At 42.6% G+C, this 25,280-nt stretch overlaps 1 protein-coding gene and 1 non-coding gene across 2 annotated transcripts in view; one reads left to right on the forward strand and one right to left on the reverse strand.

Annotated features, from left to right (window-relative positions):
* The window catches only part of DNAAF9 (dynein axonemal assembly factor 9), a 144,523-nt gene that overhangs the window by 40,583 nt on the left and 78,660 nt on the right, over window positions 1–25,280 (forward strand). Inside the window, exons 6-12 of the mRNA XM_049779489.1 lie at window positions 337–461; window positions 2,300–2,396; window positions 4,357–4,463; window positions 9,515–9,592; window positions 17,399–17,497; window positions 20,232–20,287; window positions 22,771–22,906. Coding sequence (XP_049635446.1) covers window positions 337–461; window positions 2,300–2,396; window positions 4,357–4,463; window positions 9,515–9,592; window positions 17,399–17,497; window positions 20,232–20,287; window positions 22,771–22,906 — 698 coding nt within the window. The remainder of the gene's footprint in view (window positions 1–336; window positions 462–2,299; window positions 2,397–4,356; window positions 4,464–9,514; window positions 9,593–17,398; window positions 17,498–20,231; window positions 20,288–22,770; window positions 22,907–25,280) is intronic.
* Window positions 14,991–15,097, reverse strand: LOC126019620 (U6 spliceosomal RNA). The gene has a single exon (XR_007499253.1). It is a non-coding gene; the product is annotated as a U6 spliceosomal RNA (small nuclear RNA).

Genomic DNA, 25,280 nt, shown 5'->3' on the forward strand with positions numbered 1-25,280 from the left:
GAGCTCCATGTGATATTTACCTTTGCAGTGAAATGCACTGTACCATGGAGTTGACTGGTGCATTGTAAAACACACAGAATGATAGTCATTTGCATTACATTGTGTCTGTACTGCCTGACTAGAAGACCACATGGGAGGAGTAGCTCAGGAGACCAGGATACCGTCAGCTGTTTATTTCTTGGTTGTCTACAGTCACTGAAGCGCATGGCCTTAACTAGATAATTTTTAATTTAGTTTCTTTTGCATTGGGAAGTAATTTTAATGATTTCACTAATTGCATGGGCAGAAGAGGAAATGCCTTTTACATTCCTGTGTTTGCTTTTCTTTTTCTTACAGATATAATTATATTAATAAAATCAGATAGTGTTCATCTATACTGTAATCCTGTAAACTATCGCTATCTCTTACCTTATGTGGCGCATTGGAGAAATCTGCATTTCCACTGCATGACTGAAAATGAGGTGAGGAAAGAAAAACTGGATAGGTATCTCTACTCTAAGTGTGTGCTTGTGGTGAAGCTTCTAAAAAGAAAAATCACAAGGGCTGGAGAGATAGCACAGCAGTAGGTCATTTGCCTTGCATGTGGCCAACCCAGGATGGACGGTGGTTTTCCCAGCATCTCATATGGTCCTCCAAGCCTGCCAGGATCGACTTCTGAGCAGCCCAGGAGTTACCCCTGAGCACTGCCTGATGTGGTCCAAAAACAAGACAAAAAAATAAATAAATGAAAAATCACATTGCAGGATGTGGTTACACAAAAGAGGTATTTAAATGGAATGCTTCATGCCTCATTGATGAGGCCACCATGTTAGATGCATTACATTCCTGAAAAGAGACAAAAGGAACTTTTCAAAATGGAACCCAGTACTAGGTTTGTGAATCTGTCTCCCAACTCCGCTCTCTATAATCAGCAGGGACCCATTCTCTCCAGGAATGTTCCTAAGAATTTGAAAGCTTTGTGATATCTGTTTGTATTTCTTGGTATTTGTTTCTGTGATCTTTTGAACCCTTTTCAGGATTTTGGCTAGACATCAAGTCAGGGTTTTACAATTAGGATTTTTTTTTTTTTTTTTTTTGGTTTTTGGGTCACACCCAGCAGTACTCAGGGATTACTCCTGGCTCTATACTCAGAAATCGTTCCTGGCAGGCTCAGGGGACTGTCTGGGATGCCGGGATTTGAACCACCCATCCTTCTGCATGCATCCTATCTTCATGCAATCTCTCCAGCCCCTACAATTAGGATTTTATAGAAATTGAGACCTGATATTGATGAAGAGCTCAACCCTTTTTCTGTGTGACTGTTTTAAGGATTTTTGTTTGCTTTGTTTTGGGGCCACACCTGGCGGTGCTCAAGGGTTATTCCTGGCTCTGTGCTCAGACATTGCTTTTGACAGGCTCGTGGGGACCATATGGGATGCTGGGAATCAACCGGGATTCATCCAGGGTTGGCCGCATGCAAGGCAAATGCCCTACTGCCATGCTATCGCTTTGACCCCTGTTTTAAGGATTTTTTTTTTTTTTTTTTTGGTTTTTGGATCACACCCGGCAGTACTCAGGGGTTACTCATGCCTCTACATTCAGAAATCTCTCCTGGCAGGCTTGTGGGACCATATGGTATGCTGGGATTCCAACCATTGTCCTTCTACATGCATGACAAACACCCTCCATGCTATCTATCTATCTATCTATCTGTCTATCTATCTATCTATCTATCATCTATCATCTATCTAATCTGTCTGTCTGTCTATCTATCTACCTACTTACCTACCTACCTACCTTCCTACCTACCTTCCTACCTACCTACCTTTCTACCTACCTACCTACCTACCTACCTACCTACCCACCCACCCACCTACCCACCCACCTACCCACCCCCTGTTTTAAGGATTTTTGAGGGCAATGTCTGACTTTTGCATTTGGGTCTCCAATTCATTTTAATTTACTTTTGAATGTTGTCTGAGATAACTAACAGCATAACAGTTTTTTTTTCTGACTAGACATACAAACATTGATTTATTGAGGCCTGGAAGAAGGCTTGGTGGCCTTAAAAGCACCTAGCACAACTATGAGACTATGACATTATTCTTCATTGGCCCTAGTTTTGCCAAGGCATTCTTCACAGTTCCACTGTCTGTGACTCTGATAAGAGTGGAAAAATTGGCTTTTGGAGCACCTTATTGGATGCATCTTCTGTGACTATCACCTGGGACCATGCTGAATTATAAAAATAACACAGTGAAAATAACAGGATTTGCTGTGATATCTATTTAAGCCTGCTTTCTTGTCAATTTTCCTCTAGTATGAAGATGAGGAAGCTGCAGAAGAATTTAAAATTGCTAGCTTTGTGGACATGACTCGAGACTGTAGTAGAATTGGCATTCCGTACAGCTCCCAAGGTAACTCATCATGAGAATCCATTGCCCCTTTTTTCAGGTGGAGGTATGTGACTAGGAGATTGTTGTTAGTAAATGCAAAGGACCAGTCAGAATGAAATTTGGAGACTTTCCTATGATATTCATATTCAGTTCATAATGAATTTTCTTTTCTTTTCTTTTTTTTTTTTTTTTTTTTTGTGGTTTTTGGGTCACACCCGGCAGTGCTCAGGGGTTATTCCTGGCTCCAGGCTCAGAAATTGCTCCTGGCAGGCACGGGGGTCCATATGGGACACCAGGATTCGAACCGATGACCTCCTGCATGAAAGGCAAACGCCTTACCTCCATGCTATCTCTCTGGTCCCATAATGAATTTTCTTTGAAAACATAGCATGCCAGGAGAGGTTTTCCAGAGCTGTCATTTAGTCTTTACCAGTTATTGTGTCAGTGTATATATGTGAGGCCCCTGTAATAGCAAACAGTATCAAAATTATGCTGACCATGAGGTTCAAAATTGTGTGTAGGTGTAAGAGAGACAGTATAGCAGTTAAGGCACTTGCCTTGCAGGTGGTAGATTCAGGTTCCATCCCTAGTATCATATATGGTCCCCCAAGCACTACCAGGAATGATCCCTGAGCACTGAACCAAGTATAAATTCTGAATATTACCAGTGGTGGCCCAAAAGCCAAGAAATAAACGAAATACAATTATATTTTAAAAACATAGAGCTTGGAGCAGTGGCACAAGCAGCAGGGCATCTGCCTTGCATGCACTAACCTAGGACAAATCATGGTTTGATTCTCTGGGTCCCGTATGGTCCCCCAAGCCAGGAGTGATTTCTGCGCGCATAGCCAGGAGTAACCCGAGTGTTACCGGGTGTGGCCCCACCAAAAAACAATAAATAAAGTAAAAGGCTAGAGCAATAGCACAGTATGTAGGGCATTTGCCTTGCATATGGCCAACCCGGGAATGGCCCGGGTTTGATTCCCAGTGTCCCATTGGTCCCCCGAGCCTGCCAGGAGCCATTTCTGAGCACAGAGCCAGGAGTAACCTCTGAGTGAGCCCCGCTGGATGTCACCCAAAAAGAAACAAACAAAAAAATCTAAAGTAAAATCAAGTTTAGTAGTGTTGTTTTTTTCTTTTTTCTTTTTTTCTTTTTATACAATATAATACTATTATTACAAGAAAGGAAAAAATTTTAATTTGCTAATTTTACCTTGAGGAAGTTGATTGGCTTTGTTTCTTTTCTTTTCTTTTTTTTTTTTTTTGTTTTTGGGTCACATTCGGCAGTGCCCAAAGGTTACTCCTAGCTAAGTGCTCAGAGCCTGGCAGGCTCGGGATTATATGGGATGCTGGGATTCCTACCACTGTCTGTCCTAGATTGGCAAACACTCTACCACTGTGCTATCTCTCCGGCCCTTGGCTTTGTTTCTTATGAGAGATGAGCCAACTTTCAGTCTGTTAATAATTATATCCATTTAGTGATGCAAGTCAGATAAAAGACCACTATTTATTTGTTTGTTTATTTATTTATTAAACAAGAATGTCAAAGTAAACTGTAGGGAAATCTGAACTTATATAACTTATTTATAGGTTGAATTTCCCTTGGCTTTCTTTCTTTTCTTTTTTTGGTTTTTGGGCCACATCTGGTGACGCTCAGGGGTTACTCCTGGCTATGCGCTCAGAAATCGCTCCTGGCTTGGGTGTCATATGGGATGCTGGGGGGATCTAACTTCAGTCTGTCATAGGCCAGTGCATGCAAAGCAGGTGCCCTACTGCTTGCACCACCGCTCTGGCCCCTGGCTTTCATTTTGTATTTCTGGGCTTAATATTGAAGCACTTTATCTGTTTCATTTTTATTTTGCTAGATGAGACCTTAGTGATCTTGTAAGAAATTATATCTGTCCATCTACATTAGATCAGCTTTACCCTGCTATAATTCAGGATGGTATTTGATACATGTTGTTTTACTTGATTCCTCTAGGTCACTTGCAGATATTTGATATGTTTGTTGTGGAGAAGTGGCCAGTTGTACAGGCCTTTGCACTTGAGGGCATTGGAGGAGATGGATTTTTCACCATGAAATATAAGGTATACATAAAAAGCACTCTGCTTGTTTCTTTTTTTGTCACTGAGCTGCTTTTATAGAGGTACCATAATGTGGACCTGGTCATTATCATACATTGTGAAGCTGACAGTAACTCCCCAGGGACCGTGGAGCAAGTTGAAAGACTTGGAATAGACAGTAATTATTGTTTTAGACTTACTTCCATTGGGACTGGATAGATAGTTCAGGAAGTAAAGCACTTGCCTTGAGCATGCATCTGTGTCTGCCATGACCCTGGTTTGATCCCCCAGCATATGTTCCCTGATGATTACCAAGGGTCATTCTTGAGCACAGAGCCAGGAATAGCCCCTGAACAAAATGATTCCCCAAAAATCCAAAACAAATTAAAAGATCTAATTTTCAAATTTAGTTTGTCTTTTTATGAGGAGGGGCTCCAATCTGTCCTTCGTTTCCTTTCTTACTTCTGAGTTCACAGTTCTACTCTATTCCTCTAGGATCATAGACTGACTCAAACTTCATTGCACTGTATTCTAAGCATTTTTCATACATTCTCATTCACTTATCAACCCACCCCCTGGTCTCTGGAATGGATGGAGGAAGTGTAAGTCTTATTGACTGTTACTTGTTTTCTTATAATTTTAGAACTATTTAAGAGCAGTGAAAGGTGGCCCAATAAGATATCTCAAATGGCTAGAGCTATTATTATATTATATTAATATTATATCATATATTGTATTATATATTATTATGATATATTATATAATATAATATGTCATTATATGCTGGAGCCTTGACACTTAGTGGTCGGTCCCCTAGGGCCCCAAGGAGTGACCTTGATCATTCCCTGGGGTATCTGCTAAATGTGGCCTCACCAAAAAAAATTTTTTTTCTTTTTTGGGGGGGGTCACACCCAGTGACACTCAAGGATTATTTGTATCTGCACTTCAGAAATACTCCTGGCAGACTCAGGGGACCATATGGGATACTAGGGATTAAATCCAGGTCAACCATGTGCAAGGCAAATGCCCTACTAACTGTGTTATCGCTCCAACCTCCCAAAAAATTATTTGAATTTAAAAGGGACAGCCCAAAACCTCTTATAAAGTGTATCAGATATGTTGACTTACATGGAAAAGACTGGTATCCTTCAGTATTCTTTGCATCTTGTTCCCCAGTAAATATTTAATAAGTAGGTTAAGAATCTAGGGCAGTGGGAAGGATGACGTGGTCAGCTCACAACACCACCACAGACATCCACATGCTTCCATGGACTACACCTAGATGACCTACCCACAGCATAGGTTCAGGGAGAGGGGACATTACCCTCTGGGAATGGAAAAAGAAAATAAGAAACTGAGATATGGTAGGAGTGGCATGCAAAATTAATATGATGACGCAAGCAAATAATACTGGTTGCTCATATTTGGATGTGGCTTACTTAACATAACTTATAGCATCAGCTGTCATTAATTTGTTAAAAAAAAAAAGATGGGTGTCATATGTGGAATGATTGTAACAAATCAGTGTTTCATTTCTTTTTTCTTTTTTTTTTTTTTTTTGGTTTTGGGTCACACCTGGCAGTGCTCAGGGGTTACTCCTGGCTCTATGCTTAGAAATCGCTCCTGGCAGGCTCAGGAGACCATATGGGATGCCGGGATTCGAACCAATGACCTTTTGCATAAAAGGCAAACGTCTTACCTCCATGCTCTCTCTCCAGCCCCCAGTGTTTCATTTCTGAATCAATAAGTCAAGAAATAGGGCCCAGGGGCCGGGCGGTGGCGCTGGAGCTAAGGTGCCTGCCTTGTCTGCGCACGGACTGCGGTTCGATCCCCCGGCGTCCCATATGGTCCCCCAAGAAGCCAGGAGCAACTTCTGAGCGCATAGCCAGGAGTAACCCCTGAGCGTCACAGGGTGTGGCCCAAAAACCAAAAAAAAAAAAAAAAAAAAAGAAATAGGGCCCAGAGGTATAGCACAATGGTAGGGTATTTACCTTGCATGTGGCTGACCCAGGATGGACGCAGGTTCAATTCCCATATCCCATATGGTTCCCCGAGCCTCCCAGGAGTGATTTCTGAGCGCAGAGCCAGGAGTGATCCCTGAGTGCCACCAACTGTGGCCCAAAAAACAAGAAAAAAAAAAAATCAAGGGGCCAGAGAGGTGGCGCTAGAGGTAAGGCATCCGCCTTGTGCATGCTAACCTTGGACAGACCGCAGTTCAATCCCCAGGCATTTCATATGGTCCCCAAGTCAGGAATGATTTCTGAGCGCATAGCCAGTGTAACCCCTGAGAGTCACCTGGTGTGGCCGAAAAACAAAACAGAAATGAAACAAACAAAAAAAAAGAATTGTGGGGGCTGGAGAGATAGCATGGGGGTAGGACGTTTGCCTTGCATGTGGAAGGATGGTGGTTTGGATCCCAGCATCCCATATGGTCCTCTACACCTGCCAGAAGCGATTTCTGAGCATAGAGCCAGAGTAACCCCTGAGTGCTGCCGGGTATGACCCAAAAAATAAAAAGTGGGTGTGACCCCCCCCAAAAGAAACAAAAATAAATAAATAAAATAGTGATACGGGCTGGGGACATAACTCAGAGGATTGAGTACGTGCCTAATATGCAGATGCCCCAGATTGATTTTCTGACAAACCATGATTCCCCAGCACAGTTGGAATGATCCTGGTGGCCCCAACATTGCTAAACAGCAGCAGGCCAGGAATCACCAGGAGTGGTCTCCAGTTGCCCTAAATACTACTGGAGAGATAACCCCCCTAGAAAAGAGAGAATTGGGCTGGAGAGATAGCATGGAGGCAAGGCATTTATCTGGCATGCAGAAGGACAGTGGTTCGAATCCCAGCATCCCATATGGTCCCCCGAGCCTGCCAGGAGCGATTTCTGAGTGTAGAGCCAGGAGTAGCCTTTGAGCACTACCAGGCATGACCCAAAAACAGAAACAGAAACAAAAACAAAACAAGAAAAGAAAAGAGAATAATATAATCATATTATATTACAATATGGTGGTAGCTTCTAGAAAGAATATATTTAATTTAGGGGTAGGATCTCTTTGTATTTAGGCCAAGGTTATTCCTTTCCATGCCTCTCTTATTTTGGTGGGCCTATGCAAACAACAATTGCTACTCTAACACCGTTTTTACTGTGCTCCTTTGACTCTAATCCTTAAAAAAAAAACCCACTTAAAATTTGAGGTTAACTTAAGCTAATATGCATGTACATGGAAATGTAAAAAATACTATGCCCCTAATGTTTAAGGAGTTACGCAAGTTTTATGGCTTTAGATTGCTTTGTGTGCTGTTAAGAAATATTATGTGTTACAATCTGGGGACTTGAGGGACAAAGTAATTGTACATGGATTCTGTTTTATTTATCTTAATGTTCTTTGGCTGAAAGTTCAAAGTTAAGATATCAGCAAGGGCAGGGGCCGGAGAGATAGCATGGAGGTAAGGCATTTGCCTTTCATGCAGGAGGTCATCGGTTCGAATTCCGGCGTCCCATATGGTCCCCCGTGCCTGCCAGGAGCAATTTCTGAGCCTGGAGCCAGGAATAACCCCTGAGCACTGCTGGGTGTGACCCAACCCCCCCCCCAAAAAAAAAAAAGATATCAGCAAGGGGACTTCTTCTGAGAATTATGTTATGGGTGTTTGTCCTTCCACTGTAACTTTACCTTGTTCTCTTTCTTTGCATCTTTTGTTCTCATAATTCAAAATTAAAAAATTAAAAAAAAAGAATATATTTAAAAGCATCAGGGCCCAGGACATAGCACAAAGGGCTAGAGCACTTGCTTCACATGGGGGAAGCCCCAAGTTGAATCCCTGGTACCACATGAAAATCCTGGTACCACCCTGAAAAGTACTGAGAGGAGCCTCAGCACTGCTGCATGTGTCCTATACTTTAAAAAACAAACAAACAATTTAAGACTTCTAAATGATTACTTCTGAAGATTGTTATACTATGGAATAGACTGTATGGAAGATTGGACTAGGGGATTCATTTTTTTCCCCTCGTTTTTGGGTCATACCCGGCAGCACTCAGAGGTTACTTCTGGCTCTATGCTCAGAAATCGCCCCTGGCAGGCACAGGGGACCATATGGGGTGCCTGGATTCGAACCACCATCCTTCTGCATGCAAGGCAAACGCCTTACCTTCTTGCTATCTCTCCAGCCCCGGGGATTCATTTTTAGTACTGTTATTTTAATTATAGATATGTATTGATTAAATTTTATTTTAAACAAAAGCAAACTGTATATGTTTGTATTAGTATATATTTTCATTATTAAAGATGTTCAAATCATATATAATAATTTCTGAATTGGGGCCAGAGCGGTGGCGCAGTGGTAGGGCTTTTGCCTTGCAAATGGCTGACCTAGGATGGACCATGGTTCAATCCCCTGGTGTCCATAGGGTTCCCCCAAGCCAGGAGTGATTTTTGAGCACATCACCAGAAGTAACTCTGAGCATCACCAGGTGTGGTCCAAAAACAAACAAAAAGAAAAAACAAAATTTTTTTTCTGAATTGATAGTTTTCTTCTGTGGGTCATCATTTATTAATATGTATAGGTTCTAAGGTAATTGGTAAATTTTTTCTTTATTATGCTGATATTTAAGGGTTTTTTGCTTGTTTTTTTTTTTTTTTTTTTTTTTTTTTGGTTTTTGGTTTTTGGGCCACACCCTGTGACGCTCAGGGGTTACTCCTGGCTATGCGCTCAGAAGTTGCTCCTGGCAACATATGGGGACCATATGGGACGCCGGGGGATTGAACCGCGGTCCGTCCTAGGCTAGCGCAGGCAAGGCAGGCACCTTACCTCCAGCGCCACCGCCTGGCCCCGCTTGTTTTTTTTTTTGTTGTTGTTGTTTTGCTTGTTCAGGGCTTACTCTTGGCAGAGCTTGGGGATAATATGGAATACAGGGAATGCTGGAAATCAAACCTGGGTCATCCGCATGCTGTATGATCACTCTGGCCTTATACTTGAGTTTTCACTGAAAGCCATTTCTGAAGGGAAAGGGAAAGAGTTCTGAGTATCCTCGTTGATACTGATGCAATGTTCTTACCCTTGTGTTACAGTTGCAAGATGTGAGTTTGAATCTATGGAATGTCTACAGCAAGATGGATCCTATGTCTCTGGAGAGTTTGCTTTCAGAAGTAAGGAAACAACTTATATTTAACTAATAAAGTTAGATCATAGCTAATTTAGCCAATCTTCATACTTAACTTAAAGAAATTGAAGAAATGCAAGATAAAGTTTGCTTTAGTCAAATAATTATATAATTTCTCTAATGGTTACCTTGAACTCCTTGGGCATTTGGAAAAGTGAAACTGTCTCTACTACTCTGAAGTATTCTCACCTGAGGTAGGATCCCGGCCACCTGCCCGGTCCAGTGTTAGGTTTCCACCAAAAAACATTCTTTCTGTTGAGATACTTTAGAAAAGCAAGCAAAGCTTGTATTTTTTGTACTTATCTTGCATGAAAAGATTAAAGAAAAAAAAAGGCAGATTATGACTAAAGTAATCCTATAGGTGAGCAAACCTTTCTGTAAAGAGCTAGATAATAATTCTTAAAACCTGGTGGCACTTCCTGTTTGTGGGTACAAAGCTCTACTGCCTGAGAACACTTGAGACAGAGATGAAGTGATTGGGTATATCTTTGTCCCAAGTAAACTGTTTTCACCTTGATTACGCTCAATATGTCTCTTAACTGCCATATATATCTCTGTATGGAAAAGGATCTTGCAGGATTTTCATGAAATGCGCTATGATATCCAAAACTTTAGGAATCATATTTGTGAAAAGTACTGCCCATGTTTTAAATAAGATATTAGAAAATAGGGCCCGGAAAGATAGCACAGCGGCGTTTGCCTTGCAAGCAGCCGATCCAGGAGCAAAGGTGGTTGGTCCGAATCCCGGTGTCCCATATGGTCCCCCGTGCCTGCCAGGAGCTATTTCTGAGCAGACAGCCAGGAGTAACCCCTGAGCACCGCCGGGTGTGGCCCAAAAAAAAAAAAAAGATATTAGAAAATAGGGGCTGGAGAGATAGCATGGAGGTAGGGTGTTTGCCTTGCATGCAGAAGGATGGTGGTTCGAATCCCGGCATCCCATATGGTCCCCCGAGCCTGCCAGGAACAATTTCTGAGCATAGAGCCAGGAGGAACCCCTGAGCGCTGTCGGGTGTGACCCAAAAACCAAAAAAAAAGAAAAGAAAAGAAAAGGAAAGAACCTGTCATGTTAAGAGAATGTCTTTTGATAAAGTAGAATTTTAAAAATATATTATTATTATTAGTTTTGGGGCTAAATTCGATAGTGCTCAAAGATTACTCCTGACTCTGCACTCAGGAATTATTTCTGATGGTGCTCAGGAAACCACATGGGATGCCATTTTATTTTATTTTATTTTATTTTACTTTATTTTATTGAAACCATTGTGATTTACAAAGTTCTTCATAATTGAGTTTCAGACAAACAATGTTTCAGGACCAGTTCCACCACCATTGTCGACGTCCTTCCACAGTGTTCCCAGAGTGCATTCTTTTTTTTTTGTTTTTGTTTTTTGTTTTTGGGTCAGACTCGGCGGTGCTCAGGGGTTCCTCCTGGCTGCCTGCTCAGAAATTGCTCCTGGCAGGCACGGGGGACCGTATGGGACACCGGGATTCGAACCAACCACCTTTGGTCCTGCATCGGCTGCTTGCAAGGCAAACGCTGCTGTGCTATCTCTCCAGGCCCCCAGAATGCATTCTATTCTTCTCAAGGAAAGAGAACAAGATGAAATGTCTTGTGCCAGAATATGCCTGACCATGTTATACACCCCACTTTATGGAAGCTCTTAGACAGTGTTACATTAAATGTAACAGAGGAGAATTGGAAGATAGCAATACTTGACTATTAATAAAACTTTTGCTGAAGAGATACATTTGAGGCCCTGGATTTAACCCCTAGCATTATCCCTTTCCCCCAAAAGAGGAAAAAATAGAAAACAATTTTGCCATGGATTTCCACTGTCAGGGATACAGAAGTTGAGTCAGTGCTCTCACACCAACCTGAACAGCAGTCTAAACTATTTTAAATATTACTTGAGAGGTGAAGGTACAGAAAAATTGCAAAAACTGTTTCTTAATAGTTGATCTTTTATAGGATGCTATTACCATTTTTGGTAGGGCAGTAGGAGAAAGAGGGATCTACTATAGACTGGGATAAGAGAAATCAGGTCATCTTTCAAAGAGCTGCTTCTAATGGATACATGTGAGGAGTCAGCACTCCTACCATGCCATAAGCCTGTATATAGTCTATAACCTCAGGTTGTAGACTAGAGATTAGAGACCAGGCAGAAGAGCAGAGAATCATCCAGCACAAGGCAGGCATTTCACACTCAGCCTATCACCTGGATTGGAGTTGGAAAGCTGAGAAGTCTTGGAGGCACTCCAAATCTTTACAGACTCTTATGTGTTTGCCCTCTGGAGGCTGTGTACAAGGCAGCAGAACAGAGATCTCATCTCATCTAGACAGAGCCAAGGGGATTGACAACAACAACTCCTTAGCAACCCCTAAAGCTGGTAGCCAGCTTAACTTGTAAAGCAGGGAGAGAATTCAGAAAGTTGGTGACTCAGTGCTTTGAGCAGTCTTTGCTGAAGTTTAAACTCTGCCCTAAAATATTTGAATACAAAAAAAATTGAATACAGTGATGAACTGTTTAGATAACAAATGCAGTAATAGTATTCTAGATCAATTATAGAACAGATTAATGTAGACTCCTATTCTACTGATCTAACAAAAGAGTGTATCTTCTGAAAAGTAAATATATACTTTTTTTTTTAGTTAAAAAATTTTTTGGGAGGCCAGAGACATAGCATGGAGATAAGGTGTTTGCCTTCTGTGCAGAAGGATGGTGGTTTGAATCCTGGCATCCCATCTGGTCCCCTGAGCCTGCCATTAGCGATTTCTGAGCACAGAGCCAGGAGGAACCCCTGAGTGTTGCCGGGTGTGACCCAAAAAACAAACAAAAAACATTTTTTAAGTTTTTTTTGTTTTTGTTTTTTTTTTTGGGGGGGCCACACCTGTTTGCTGCTCAGGGGTTACTCCTGGCTATGCGCTCAGAAATCGCCCCTGGCTTGGGGGGACCCTATGGGATGCCGGGGGATTGAACCGTGGTCCTATGCTAGCACCTGCAAGGCAGACACCTTCCCTCTAGCACCACCTTCCCGGCCCCAAATTTTAAGTTTTGATTGTTAGGGTCTGAGTCTCATAATCTCATTGTTGTTGACTTTGGCTTGGATATTTAGTCTTGTCCTTTCTTTTTTGTTTGTTTGTTTTTGGGCCACACCGGTGACGTTCAGAGGTTACTTCTGGTTATATGCTCAGAAATTGCTCCTGGCGTGGGGGACCATACGGGACGCCAGGGGATCAAACTGCATGCAGTTTGTTCTAGGTTAACGTGTGCAAGGCAAGCGCCCTATCACTTGTGCCACTGCTCCGGCCCCAGTCTGTCCTTTCTTTTTTTTTTTTTTTTTTTTTGGTTTTTGTTTTTTTAGGTCACACCCGGCATTGCTCAGAGGTTACTCCTGGCTGTCTGCTCAGAAATAGCTCCTGGCAGGCACGGGGGACCATACGGGACACCGGGATTCGAACCAACCACCTTTGGTCCTGGATCGACTGCTTGCAAGGCAAACGCCGCTGTGCTATCTCTCCGGGCCCTAGTCTGTCCTTTCTTAACACCACCAATGCACTCTTGGCCCCTATCCCCTATCTTATCATATTTATGTTTCTCCTCCTCCACTCATTTCTTTCCTTCTCATTGTTATACTCAGGGGCCAAGAAAACATGTACTTTTAAAGGTTTTTTGTTTTGTTTTTTGTTATTGTTTTTTTTTTGTTTTGTTTTTGGTTTACACCCAGCAGCACTCAAGGGTTCCTCCTGGCTCTACTCTCAGAAACTGCACCTAGCAGGCTTGGGGGAACCATATGGGATGCCAGGATTCGAACCACTGTCCTTCTGCATGCAAGGCAAATGCCCTACCTCCATGCTATATCTCCAGCCCCTATGTTTATTTTATTTATTTGGGGGGTGCTTTGGGCTACACTTAGTAGTGCTCTTTATTTATTCTTGGTATGACTTGGGGACCTTTTACTGGGAATCAAGCCTGAGTTGTCCACATGTAAGGCATATTCCTTTACCTTTGCACTATCTCTCTGGCTTCTGTGAAATATTTTTAGCCCAATTGTCTTCTCTCTTTGTTTCTGGGCCACACCCCACTGCGTTTAGGATATACTCCTGGCTCTGTGCTTAGGGATCACTCCTAGCATTGGTTGGAAGACTAATGCTGTGCCAGGGATCAAACCCAGGTCAGTGCCTTACAAGGCAAGACTCCTCCGCACTGAACTCTCTGGGCCCTTGACTGTCTCTTATCTAAAATGTCTGGAATATAATAAGAAATAATATGGGGCCGGGCGGTGGCGCTGGAGGTAAGGTGCCTGCCTTGCCTGCGCTAGCCTAGGACGGACCTCGGTTCGATCCCCCGGCGTCCCATATGGTCCCCCAAGAAGCCAGGAGCAACTTCTGAGCGCATAGCCAGGAGTAACCCCTGAGCGTCACAGGGTGTGGCCCAAAAACCAAAAAAAAAAAAGAAAGAAATAATAAATATAGCTGTAAAGAAACAAAATTTGATCCATGATTAAGAAAGGAAATAGTTGGGGCCAGAGCGGTGGCACAAGTGGTAAGGCATCTGCCTTGCCTGCACTAGCCTAGGACAGACCGCAGTTGATCCCCTGGCATCCCATATGGTCCCCCAAGCCAGGAGCGATTTCTAAGCACATAGCCAGGAGCAAACCCTGAGCGTCTGTCACCATGTGTGGCCCAAAAAACAAAAAACAAAAAATAAAAAAGGAAATATAAAATTATAAAGCACATACTTTTTATGGTGTCACATACTTTTCTTTCTTTCTTTCTTTCTTTCTTTCTTTCTTTCTTTCTTTCTTTCTTTCTTTCTTTCTTTCTTTCTGTTTCTTTCTTTTCTTCTTTCTTTCTTCTTTTCTTTCTTTCTTTCTTTTCTTTCTTCTTCTTCTTTCCTTCCTTCCTTCCTTCCTTCCTTCCTTCCTTCCTTCCTTCCTTCCTTCCTTCCTTCCTTCCTTCCATCCTTCCTTCCTTTTCTCTCTCTCTCTCTCTCTCTCTCTCTCTCTCTCTCTCTCTCTTTCTTTCTTTTTTTTTTTTTCTGGCTCTACACTCAGAAATGACTCCTAGCAGGCTCGGGGAACCATATGGGATGCTGGGATTCAAACCACCATCCTTCTGCATGCAAGGCAAACGCCTTACCTCCTCCATGCTATCTCTCCGGCCCCCCACATCTTTTTTTTTCTTGTTTTTTGGGGGGTGCTACACCCGGCAGCGTTCAGGGGTTACTCCTGGCTTTTTAGGCTCAGAAATCGCTCCTGGCAGCACGGGGGACCATATGGGATGCCGGGATTTGAACCACCGTCCTTCTGCATAAAAGGCAAACGCACCATCTCCATGCTATTTCTCCAGCTCCCCCACATACTTTTTTTTTGTTTCGTTTTTAAAAAATATGGAACACTTCACGAATTTGCGTGTCATCCTTGCGCAGGGGCCATGCTAATCTTCTCTGTATCGTTCCAATTTTAGTATATGTGCTGCCGAAGCGAACACCCACATACTTTTTATATAGGAGTCCTGTGTTTGATTTTTGTTTTGTTTCATTTTGTTTTTCCTAATTTTTTTTGGTCACACTCAGCTGTGATCAGGGCTTATTCCTGACTCTGCTCAGGAACCACTCTTTGTGGTCCACAGGGTGCCAGGATGGCACTAGGACTGACCGTGTACAAGGCAAGCATCTTCACTTTCTTCAACCCCATGGAATCCTTTTTTCGATCCCCAGTACCACTAGGAGTGACTCCCGACTATCACCATCACCCACAGAACCAGGAATTTTCTCCCAGTGCCACTGGGTGTGTCTTCTGAAAAAAAAAAAAAAAGATGTTTAAGTATCTGAAATAAAGAAGGGAGATCAGGCTCTAAAGAAATTGTGTAGCAATTAGATAACTAGCCTTGAATGCAGCCCAGATCATTTGAGTACAAGGCCCTACCTTGCTATGTTATCATTCTGTCTCTGGCTACTGCCTTTTAAAATAGTCCTTTACCCCTTTCTTGGATTTTAGCATAAGGGAAAACCCTTTTATAAAAGGTACTTCCCTGGTGGCTGGAGTGATAGCACATTGGGGTAGGGCATTTGCCTTGCACAAGACTGATCCGGGTTCACTCCCCAGCATCCCATATGGTCCCTTGAGCCTGCCAGGAGTAAGTCTGAGCACAGAGCTAGAAGAAACCCCTGAGCGCCACTGGGTGTGGCCCAGCCACCCCCCCCCCAAAAAAAAAAAACCCAAATATGTTACTTTCCCTTTTTTTTAAGTTTTTTTTAAAATTTTTATTGTGGTGATACTTCCCTTTTTTGTTCTACTAGTCCTCACTGTCAGTTCATTTCAGAAATGGATGCTGACTCAAATCTGGCTATTTCCTACTCAAAGAGCTCATCATGGAGGAATAGGGAGTAATAGAACAGGCCTGATGGAGAAAATCCTATTGAGGTAAACCGAGAGCAACTTTTAGGACCCTCCTATGAAGTAACCTTTTTCTTTTTTAGTTTTTTGTTTTGTCTTTGGGCCACACCCAGTGGTGCTCAGGGTTTACTCCTGGCTCTGTGTTCAGAAATTGTCCCTGGCAGGCTCGGGAGACCATCTGGGATGCCGGGAATCGAACCCGAATCCACACTAGGTCTGCTGCTTGCAAGACAAACACCCTTCTTCTATGCTATCACTCTGGCCCAGAAGTAACCTTTCCTTTCTTGTCCCTCCATATCCAGCTGGATACCCTAAAAGTAGCCTTTTACCTAAGATTTAATTTGAGGTGACAAATGTGTTACTATTTCACAATCTACCTTGGAATTTCTGCAAAGTTTTGTCGCTCAGAAGTTGTTTAATTCAAAGAGCCAGTTTCTCAGTCCTGTGGTTATTAAAGCCCATTTAAGGAGTTGTGTCTAAACTTGACAGAAAGAGCGGAAACCTTAAAATGACAGAACTCATATCTGTTGTTAAGGAAAAGGAATATGGCCAACATTTTAAGGAAACTGAGGACTTAAATCAAGCTAATAGGGAAAATGTCCAGGGTTTAATGTACTTTTATGAAAAGCGTGTATTACTTTTCTGTCTACAAACCTAAAACTGGTTTTAGCTCACTTAACCCTCGCAAGTCCTGCTTGGTAAGCTCTGCTATTAGTATAACTTGATTTTCCCAAGAGATTTGGAAAACAATTTAAGACACACTGTCCCAACTCTTGGCTATAGTTTATCAACCATAAAACTCATTTTCACTGTACAATTTTAAAGTACAGTTCAGTAACTGAGTAAATTGGGGTTGTATAGTCACCATCACAGTTGAATTTTAAAAAATTTTCATCTGGGCCCGGAGAGATAGCACAGCGGTGTTTGCCTTGCAAGCAGCCGATCCAGGACCAAAGGTGGTTGGTTCGAATCCCGGTGTCCCATATGGTCCCCCGTGCCTGCCAGGAGCTATTTCTGAGCAGACAGCCAGGAGTAACCCCTGAGCATCGCCGGGTGTGGCCCAAAAACCAAAAAAAAAAAAAATTTTCATCTGTGCAAAAAATGTTGCTTTATCCTTAACTTAAATAGACAGTTTCAAACCACTAATCAATAGATTAGACGCTTTAGATTTACTTCGTCTGAGTATTTTATGTAAATGGATAACATATCAGGTGTTATTTTATATGATTTCTTTCACTGGCTTATTTTTAAGTTCACCACAAATGCCACTACCTTTTAAAACAACATACTTAAATAATCTTGTATTTTGAAATCAGATGTCATTTTACTGTTCTGGTTTTTATAGTGCCTACTTTATATGACCAAACACATCATCGTCATTATTTTCTTCTAGGATTTGGTGACTTTCGAACATCAATGGTCGAACTTCTTTGCTAATTTTGATACAGAAATTCCCTTCCTGCTGGAACTTTCTGAGTCTCAGGCGGGAGAGGTATGTAAGGAAAATGCTAAATAATAAATTGTTGATTTATTTATTGTTCTTTTTAAATTAATTTTTTCTTTTTTTTTTTTCTTTTTTTTGGTTTTTGGGTCACACCCGGCGGTGCTCAGGGGTTACTCCTGGCTGTCTGCTCAGAAATAGCTCCTGGCAGGCACGGGGGACCATATGGGACACCGGGATTCGAACCAACCACCTTTGGTCCTGGATCGGCTGCTTGCAAGGCAAACACCACTGTGCTATCTCTCCGGGCCCAAATTAATTTTTTCTTAATGCAACGCTGCTAGTCTTTATTTTGGGCATCGTTCTTTTAGCTTTGTTATATATGTTAAGAAGTTTTTAGAACCATGCCAGCCCCTATGAAAGCAAGTCTTTGTTGTTTTTTTTTTCCTTTGCCAGTTTTAATAAGGCGGACACTTGGATTTCAACATGATGGTGCTTCTGAAAGTGAAGAGTCTATCAGGCATTAATTAGCAAGCCTAGCAATGACTTTCTGTGCATGATTAGCATACCTTTAAAAGTTCAGCCTAGTCATGCCAAGCTTGCTTTCTTCGGTAAATAGTGAGAAAGTAACTGGATTCAGGCAAAGACTTGAGTAAACTGAGGTTGTCTCAAGTTAGTCTACAATTCAACTGAGAACACCCACCATGTTGGGCTTGCATTACATCTCTCAATTCTCCTGTGCTCTGTGTGGCCCAGAACAAGCCAAACTCCTGGACTTGGGAGCTGGAGTTAATGTGATTTTTCATTCATTTTAATTTTACATGTATCAAAAATTCTGTGATAGACTGCTATTATTTTTATTTATGCAGCTTACTTAAAGTTTACTAGAGTGAGAGATATACCTCAAAGAGTTGAAGTGTATGTGGAAGTCCCAAACAATCCCTCAAATTACATGGCTCCCCACCCACCCCAGCACCTCTGGTGTGACCTGGTCCCCATTATACCAGATTTGAACACTGAATCTTAACAGCAAGGCCAGGTATTCTCAGGTATGGATTATGGGTCACTGAACACTGCTTGGAATCCTGCCTAATAAAATAACTCATAATTAATTGTACTTACCTGTTGAAAGTGTTGGAGAATTTTGTTATTATTGTTCTGAAGCCACTTCTAGTAATGCTCAGTGCTTACTCCTGGCTCTGCTCTCAGGAATTACTCCTGGCATCATTTGGGGGACTATATTGGTCTCTGGGAATTGAACCTAGAACAAGTGGGTTCAGGGCATAATAAGTACCTACTCTTTGTACTATCACTTTAGCCCCTGTAGTAGAAAATTAAAATAGCATGCATTCTCACAGTATTATGAACTATAGATCATGTTTAGTTCAAAACCCTTTCAGTAGTTACTATGTAATTATTCCTTCTTTTTTTTCTTTCTTTTTTTTATTTTTTTATTTTTTTCTGGCTCTATGCTCAGAAATCATTCCTGGCAGGCTCAGGGAACCATATGGGATGCCGGGATTCGAACCACCGAACTTCTGCATGCAAGGCAAATGCCTTACCTCCATGCTATCTCTCCGTCCCCTTTTCTTTTTTTTTTCTTTTTTCTTTTTGGGCCACACTTGGTGACGCTCAGGGGTTCTCCAGAATATGCGCTGAGAAATTGCTCCTGGCTTGGGGGACCATATCGGACTTCGAGGATCAAACCGAGGTCCTTCCTGGATCAGCTGCATACAAGGCAATTGCCCTACCACTGTGCTATTGATCCGGCCCATTCCTTCTTTTTTCTTTTTCCTTTTTTTTTGGTTTTTGGTTTTTGGGCCACACCCGTTTGACGCCCAGGGATTACTCCTGGCTAAGGGCTCAGAAATTGCCCCTGGGGGCCCGGAGAGATAGCATTGCAGCATTTGCCTTGCAAGCAGCCGATCCAGGACCAAAGGTGGTTGGTTCGAATCCTGGTGTCCCATATGGTCCCCCGTGCCTGCGAGGAGCTATTTCTGAGCAGACAGTGAGGAGTAACCCCTGAGCAACGCCGGGTGTGACCCAAAAACAAAAAAACAAAACAAAACAAAAAAAAAGAAGAAATTGCGGGGCCAGGAAGGTGGTGCTAAAGGTAAGGTATCTGCCTTGCAAGCGCTAGAGTAGGACGGACCGCAGTTCGATCCCCAGTGGCCCATATGGTCCCCCCTAGCCAGGGGCGATTTCTGAGCCTATAGCCAGGAGTAATCCCTGAGCATCAAACGGGTGTGGCCCAAAAACCAAAAAAAAAGAAAATTGCCCCTGGGCGGTCCATCTGTCCATCTGTCCTTGCTAGCGTCCGTCTGTCTTTGCGCCTGCAAGGCAGATACCTTACCTCTAGCGCCACCTCTCCGGCCCCTCCTCCTTTTTTCTTTTTTTCTTTTTTCTTTTTTTTTTGTGATTTTTGGGTCACACCCGGCAGTGCTCAGGGGTTATTCCTGGCTCCATGCTCAGAAATTGCTCCTGGCAGGCACGGGGGGGACCATATGGGACGCCGGGATTCGAACCGATGACCTTCTGCATGAAAGGCAAACGCCTTACCTCCATGCTATCTCTCCGGCCCCTCTTTATTTTTTTTAAAGTCATTTTTCCCTTTGCAATTTTTTTGCTACTTATTTCCAAAATTCATTTTCTTATTCATCTTCTTAAAATTATCTACAAATATAGTTCTCCTACTTATTCACACTTTCACACATGCAGACATATGTTGAGAGGCGGGGTTAATGTTTTATAAAATTTTGGTCTTATGGCTTTTTTTTTTTTTTAGCCATTCAGAAGTTACTTCAGCCATGGAATGATCTCCAGTCATATAACTGAAAACAGGTAAGGTTCTTGGTAAAGGGTAAATGGTAGTAGGTAAAGTGGGTTAAATATTGGGGAACATCTAAATCCAGATATTAGAATCAGGAAAATTTGAGTTTAATTTAGTCCTTGCTTATTAAGAATCCATACTTTGTAAAATTGTCTGTATTTACAGATTTTTCTATTTGATTTCTGTTTTGGAAGGGCTGTACCAGGTGATACTCCTGGCTCTGCACTCAGGGGACCATATGGGATGCCAGGATTCGAACCACCGACCTTCTGCATGAAAGGCAAATGCCTTACCTCCATGCTATCTCTCCGGCCCCCTTTCTTCACTTTTCTAACCCAGTTCTAGTCCCATCCAGTAGGGAGACAGACACATTAGACTGACTCACTTTTTTCTGCTCAAAGTGTCTTTTAGTTTGAATGAAGCTATAGAAAAAAATCTGAAATATGTGAAAATTAATAAATATCATGGCCACTTTTAAGAGCTCTTGTTTGCCTGAAGTCCAAAAAGCATTTTTGTTGTTTTTATTGCTTTTAAGGCGCACCCAGTGGTGCTCAGGGATTACTCCTGACTCTGTGCTCAGAAATATTCTTGGCAGGCTCTGGGGACCATATAGAATGCTGGGGATCGAACCTGGGTTTCCCAGGTTCAAGGCAAACACCCTATGCTATCATTCCAGACCCGTCAAGGAAGTATTTTTAAGAGTAATGAAAGAAATGCAAAGAATTTTTTTAAAGGGGCCGGAGAGATAGCATGGAGGTAAGGCATTTACCTTTCATGCAGAAGGTCATCGGTTCAAATCCCGGCGTCCCATATGGTCCCCCCGTGCATGCCAGGAGCAATTTCTGAGCACGGAGCCAGGAAAAACCCCTGAGCACTGCCGGGTGTGACCCAAAAACCACAAAAAAAAAAAAAGAATTTTTTTAAAGAAATTTAGAGAGGGACCGGGCAGTGGCGCTAGAGGTAAGGTGCCTGCCTTACCTGTGCTGACCTTGGACAGACCGCGGTTCGATCCCCCGGTGTCCCATATGGTCCCCCAAGCCAGGAGCGACTTCTGAGCGCATAGCCAGGAGTAACCCCTGAGCATCACTGGGTGTGGCCCAAAAACCAAAAAAAAAAAAAAAAATTTAGAGAAATTTTCTAAGGACACTAAGGATAATTTAGATAAATGGTAGGGAATAAAAGATACTGACCTAGTTCATTTAGACTGTTCTGGCAAAAATACCATGAACTAAGGAGGCGATAGAGATACTGCAGTGGGTAGAGCACATGCCTTGCATAAGGTAGACTGTGTTCTATCCCCAGAACTTCATATGGTCTTCTGAACACTGCCAGGAACGATCTCTGGGCATCACTGGGTATGACATAAAGAATATAAAATAATAATATGAGGAGGCCTGAGCAATAGCACAGTGGTAGGGCATTTGCCTTGCACGCGACTGACCCAGGACGGACCTGGTCCAATCCCCAACATTCCATATTGTCCCTTGAGCCAGGTGCGATTTCTGAGCGCATAGCCAGGACTAACCCCTGAGTTTCACCGGGTGTGGCCCAACCCTCCCCCAAAAAATAACATGAGGTGATACCCTGAGTGATAGTATAGCAAGTAGGGTATTTGGCTTGCAAACAGCTGACCCAGGTTTGATCTCAGTATCTCGCAGTATCCCATATGGTTCACCAAGCCTACCAATGATAATTCTGCAGTGCAGACCAGGCAGGAATAACAACTCCTGACTACCACTAGGTGTGCCCCACCCCTCAAAAAAAAAAAATAAGCATAGTAACATGAAATATTTGGCTTAGAAATGACATTTTGTTCGCAGTTCTGGAACTGGAGAAATCCAGGAACATGCTCAGGTTCCAAAGGCCATCTGCCTGTGTCCTATGCGCTGTAAATTAAGTTATAAATATTCAAATGGCCCTTGGGGTCTGAGGTAGTATAGCAGGTATAGTGCTTGCCTTGCATGTGGCTGACTCAGTATTCCATGTGGTCCCTCAAGCCTGCCAGAGAGAGATCCATAACACCACTGGTATGACCCAAAAACCAAAATAAAATTAAATCCTGGCTTGGTGGGACTGGAGAGTTAGTATAGTGGGGAGGGCACTTGCCTTGCATGCAGCCACTTGGGTTCAATCTCCTGTATCCCTTTATGGTGCCCTGAGCACTGCCAGGAGAAATGCCTGAGTGCAGAGCCCCAGTAGTAAGCTCTGAGCTGGTGTGAGCAGCCCCCTCATCCCACTTCAAAAAACAAAACAAAACAAAACAAAACACCAAAAACCTGGATTGGGCTTAATTATTCTCTAGATTACCAGTTTCCCAGTGGATACATAGGGAGTCACAGATGTTGGGTATCCCTTCCCCACAAGTAAGGACTATTTCATACCAGCTACTTTGCTCAGGCTACAGGATGCTGCTCAGAGAAGCTTGAGAACTCACTGATTAGAAATTGTCCTGTCAGGAATCTCTTTCCTAATTACATGATTTTTGTCACTCTAGCCCTAATAGGCAGCCATTTGTTCTCTTTGGCAATCACTCGATGAAAGATAATCTGAATGCGGGCAACTTTAACTTCCCCTCTGAAGGGCACCTTGTACGAAGCACAGGTCCTAGTGGGAGCTTTGCCAACCACATGGTAAGTGGCTTGACTACCCGAGGCTTAATTGGTTTCATTATGGACCAGGGAATCGGGGAATAGGATGAAAGAAACCTCCCAGGTAGTACATTGATTTAACCTTGAAACTGTTTCAAAGTTCGGAGAAATGTTTGGAAATTGACTTTGTATTTTCACATAGATACAGAGAGACTGTGTGTTCAATTCCATATCAATGCAATAAAGCTAATATCCCAGTAAAATGAAGAAATGTTTTTATTTGCTGGTATATGGAGAAGTTATATTCACACTATACTGTAGTTTGTTAAGTGTGCAGTATCATTCTGTCCAAAAAACCAGCAATCTACCAAAAATGTTTTGCACTTAGTATAGATTGTCTACTTACTTTTAAAGGAAACATTAGACTGGAACATGTGGGTTCATTGATTATAAAAAGTTCAGATCAGGGGCCAGAGAGTACAGTGGGTATGGGTTTGATCCCCAGAATCCCATACAATCCCTTGAGTACTTCCAGGAGTGATCCTGAGTACAGAACCCAGAGTAACACCTTAGCACTGTTAGGTGTAACCTAAACTCCCCGAAGACCCTCAGGAAAGAATACCTCTTCCCCATTACCTTACCTCACACCAGCAGGTCTCCAGGATAATAGTAGTAGTGGTTTACTGGAAAAATATGCTTCAAAGTAGGGATCTGGAAAGATAGCACAGGGAAAGAACTTACCTTGCATTCTACATACCTCATCCTATCCCTGGCATATGGTATATAGTCCCTCAAACTGCCAGGAGTGAGTCCTAAGCACAAACAGGTTTTCCCTTCCCACTCCCACTTCCAGAATAGCTTCAAAATACAAATGAGTTTTATGAAAATCCAAAGATAACAGGTAGACAAATACAGCAGTTTTAGTCAGAGGAATTTGAAGCCCCTGTCATTTGCAGCTTCAGATAACATTAAGCGTAACCCACTGCATAGTCAGAATAATATAAAAACACTATATCAAAAAGTCAGTTTTTAGTCAGTTCTTATTGCCTGTTTTATCATTTCTGACTTGAAAAATTATGTGTCAGGGCCAGAGCGGTGGTGCAAGCTATAAGGTATTTGCCTTGCATGCATTGGCCTAGCTCGGACCGCTGTGTCCCATGTGGTCCCCCAAGCCAGGAGCAATTTTTGAGCTCATAGCCAGGAATAACCCCTGAGCTTCACCGGGTGTGGCCCAAAAACAAAAAAAAAAAAGATTTATGTGTCAGGGAGATAGCTCAAAAGGCTAGTATGTAAGCTAGATCTTGTGGGATGTCCAAGTTTGATCCCTCACACTGAATGGTCTTTTGAATACCAACAGGTGTACACAGGAAGTATCTTTTTTGTTTGTTTGTTGTTTTTGAGCCACACCTGGTGGTGCTCAGGGGTTACTCCTGGCTCTGTGCTCAGAAATCATTCCTGGTAGGCTCAAGGGACCATAAGGGTTGCCAGGGATCAAACCTGGCTTCACCTTTTGCAAGGCAAATGCCATACTCACTCCAGCTCAAGGCAGCATCTTAATCCTTGTACTGTCTCCCCAGCCACAGTGTTTTATTTTACACAACTATCCTGTAATAATTGTGGATCTTTTTTGTTTGTTTGTTTGTTTATTGGATCACACCTGGTAATTCTCAGGGGTTATTTCTGTCTCTGCTCAGAAATCACTCCTGGCAGCCTTGGGGGGACCATATGGGATGCTGGGTATTGAACCCAGGTCCATCCCAGGTAGTCTGTGTATAAGGCAAACACCCTACTGTTGTGCTATCATTCCGGCCCCTAGATGTAGTTTTTGTTTTGGGACCACAGCCAGCAATGCTCAGGGGTCATTCCTGGTTCTGCATTCAGGAATTACTCTTAGGGATACTTGAGGGACCACATGGAATGCCAGGGACAAAACCCAGGTAAAGGGGCCGGAGCGGTAGTACAGCGGTAGGGCATTTGCCTTGCACATGGCTGAGCCAGGATGGACCATGGTTCAATCCCCAGCATCCCATATGGTCCCCTAAGCCAGGTGCGATTTCTGTGTGCATAGCCAGAAGTAATCTCTTTACTGTCACCAGGTGTGGTCCACCCACCCCCCCAAAAAAGTGCCCAGGTAAAAAGAGCAAGTGCAAGAACCTTTACCCACTATATTATATCTCCAGCCCCTATTTAGTATATTTAAAGGCAACATAATTTTTCCATTTATGTGCCACTGTGCATAGTTTACAAATTAATTGGTGATAATAAAACACACAAAAAAAATAAATAAAATAAAACACAAAAATCCAGGTTATTTTGGCAGTTTTATATGCAAATTCTATTTTTTCTAGAAAATTTTAGGACTTAATTGTCAATTTGATGTTGGACCAGATAGGGATAAGGCATTGGCATCTCATAT

This window comes from Suncus etruscus, chromosome 9 (assembly GCF_024139225.1).
Source record: "Suncus etruscus isolate mSunEtr1 chromosome 9, mSunEtr1.pri.cur, whole genome shotgun sequence".
Taxonomy (NCBI): domain Eukaryota; kingdom Metazoa; phylum Chordata; class Mammalia; order Eulipotyphla; family Soricidae; genus Suncus; species Suncus etruscus.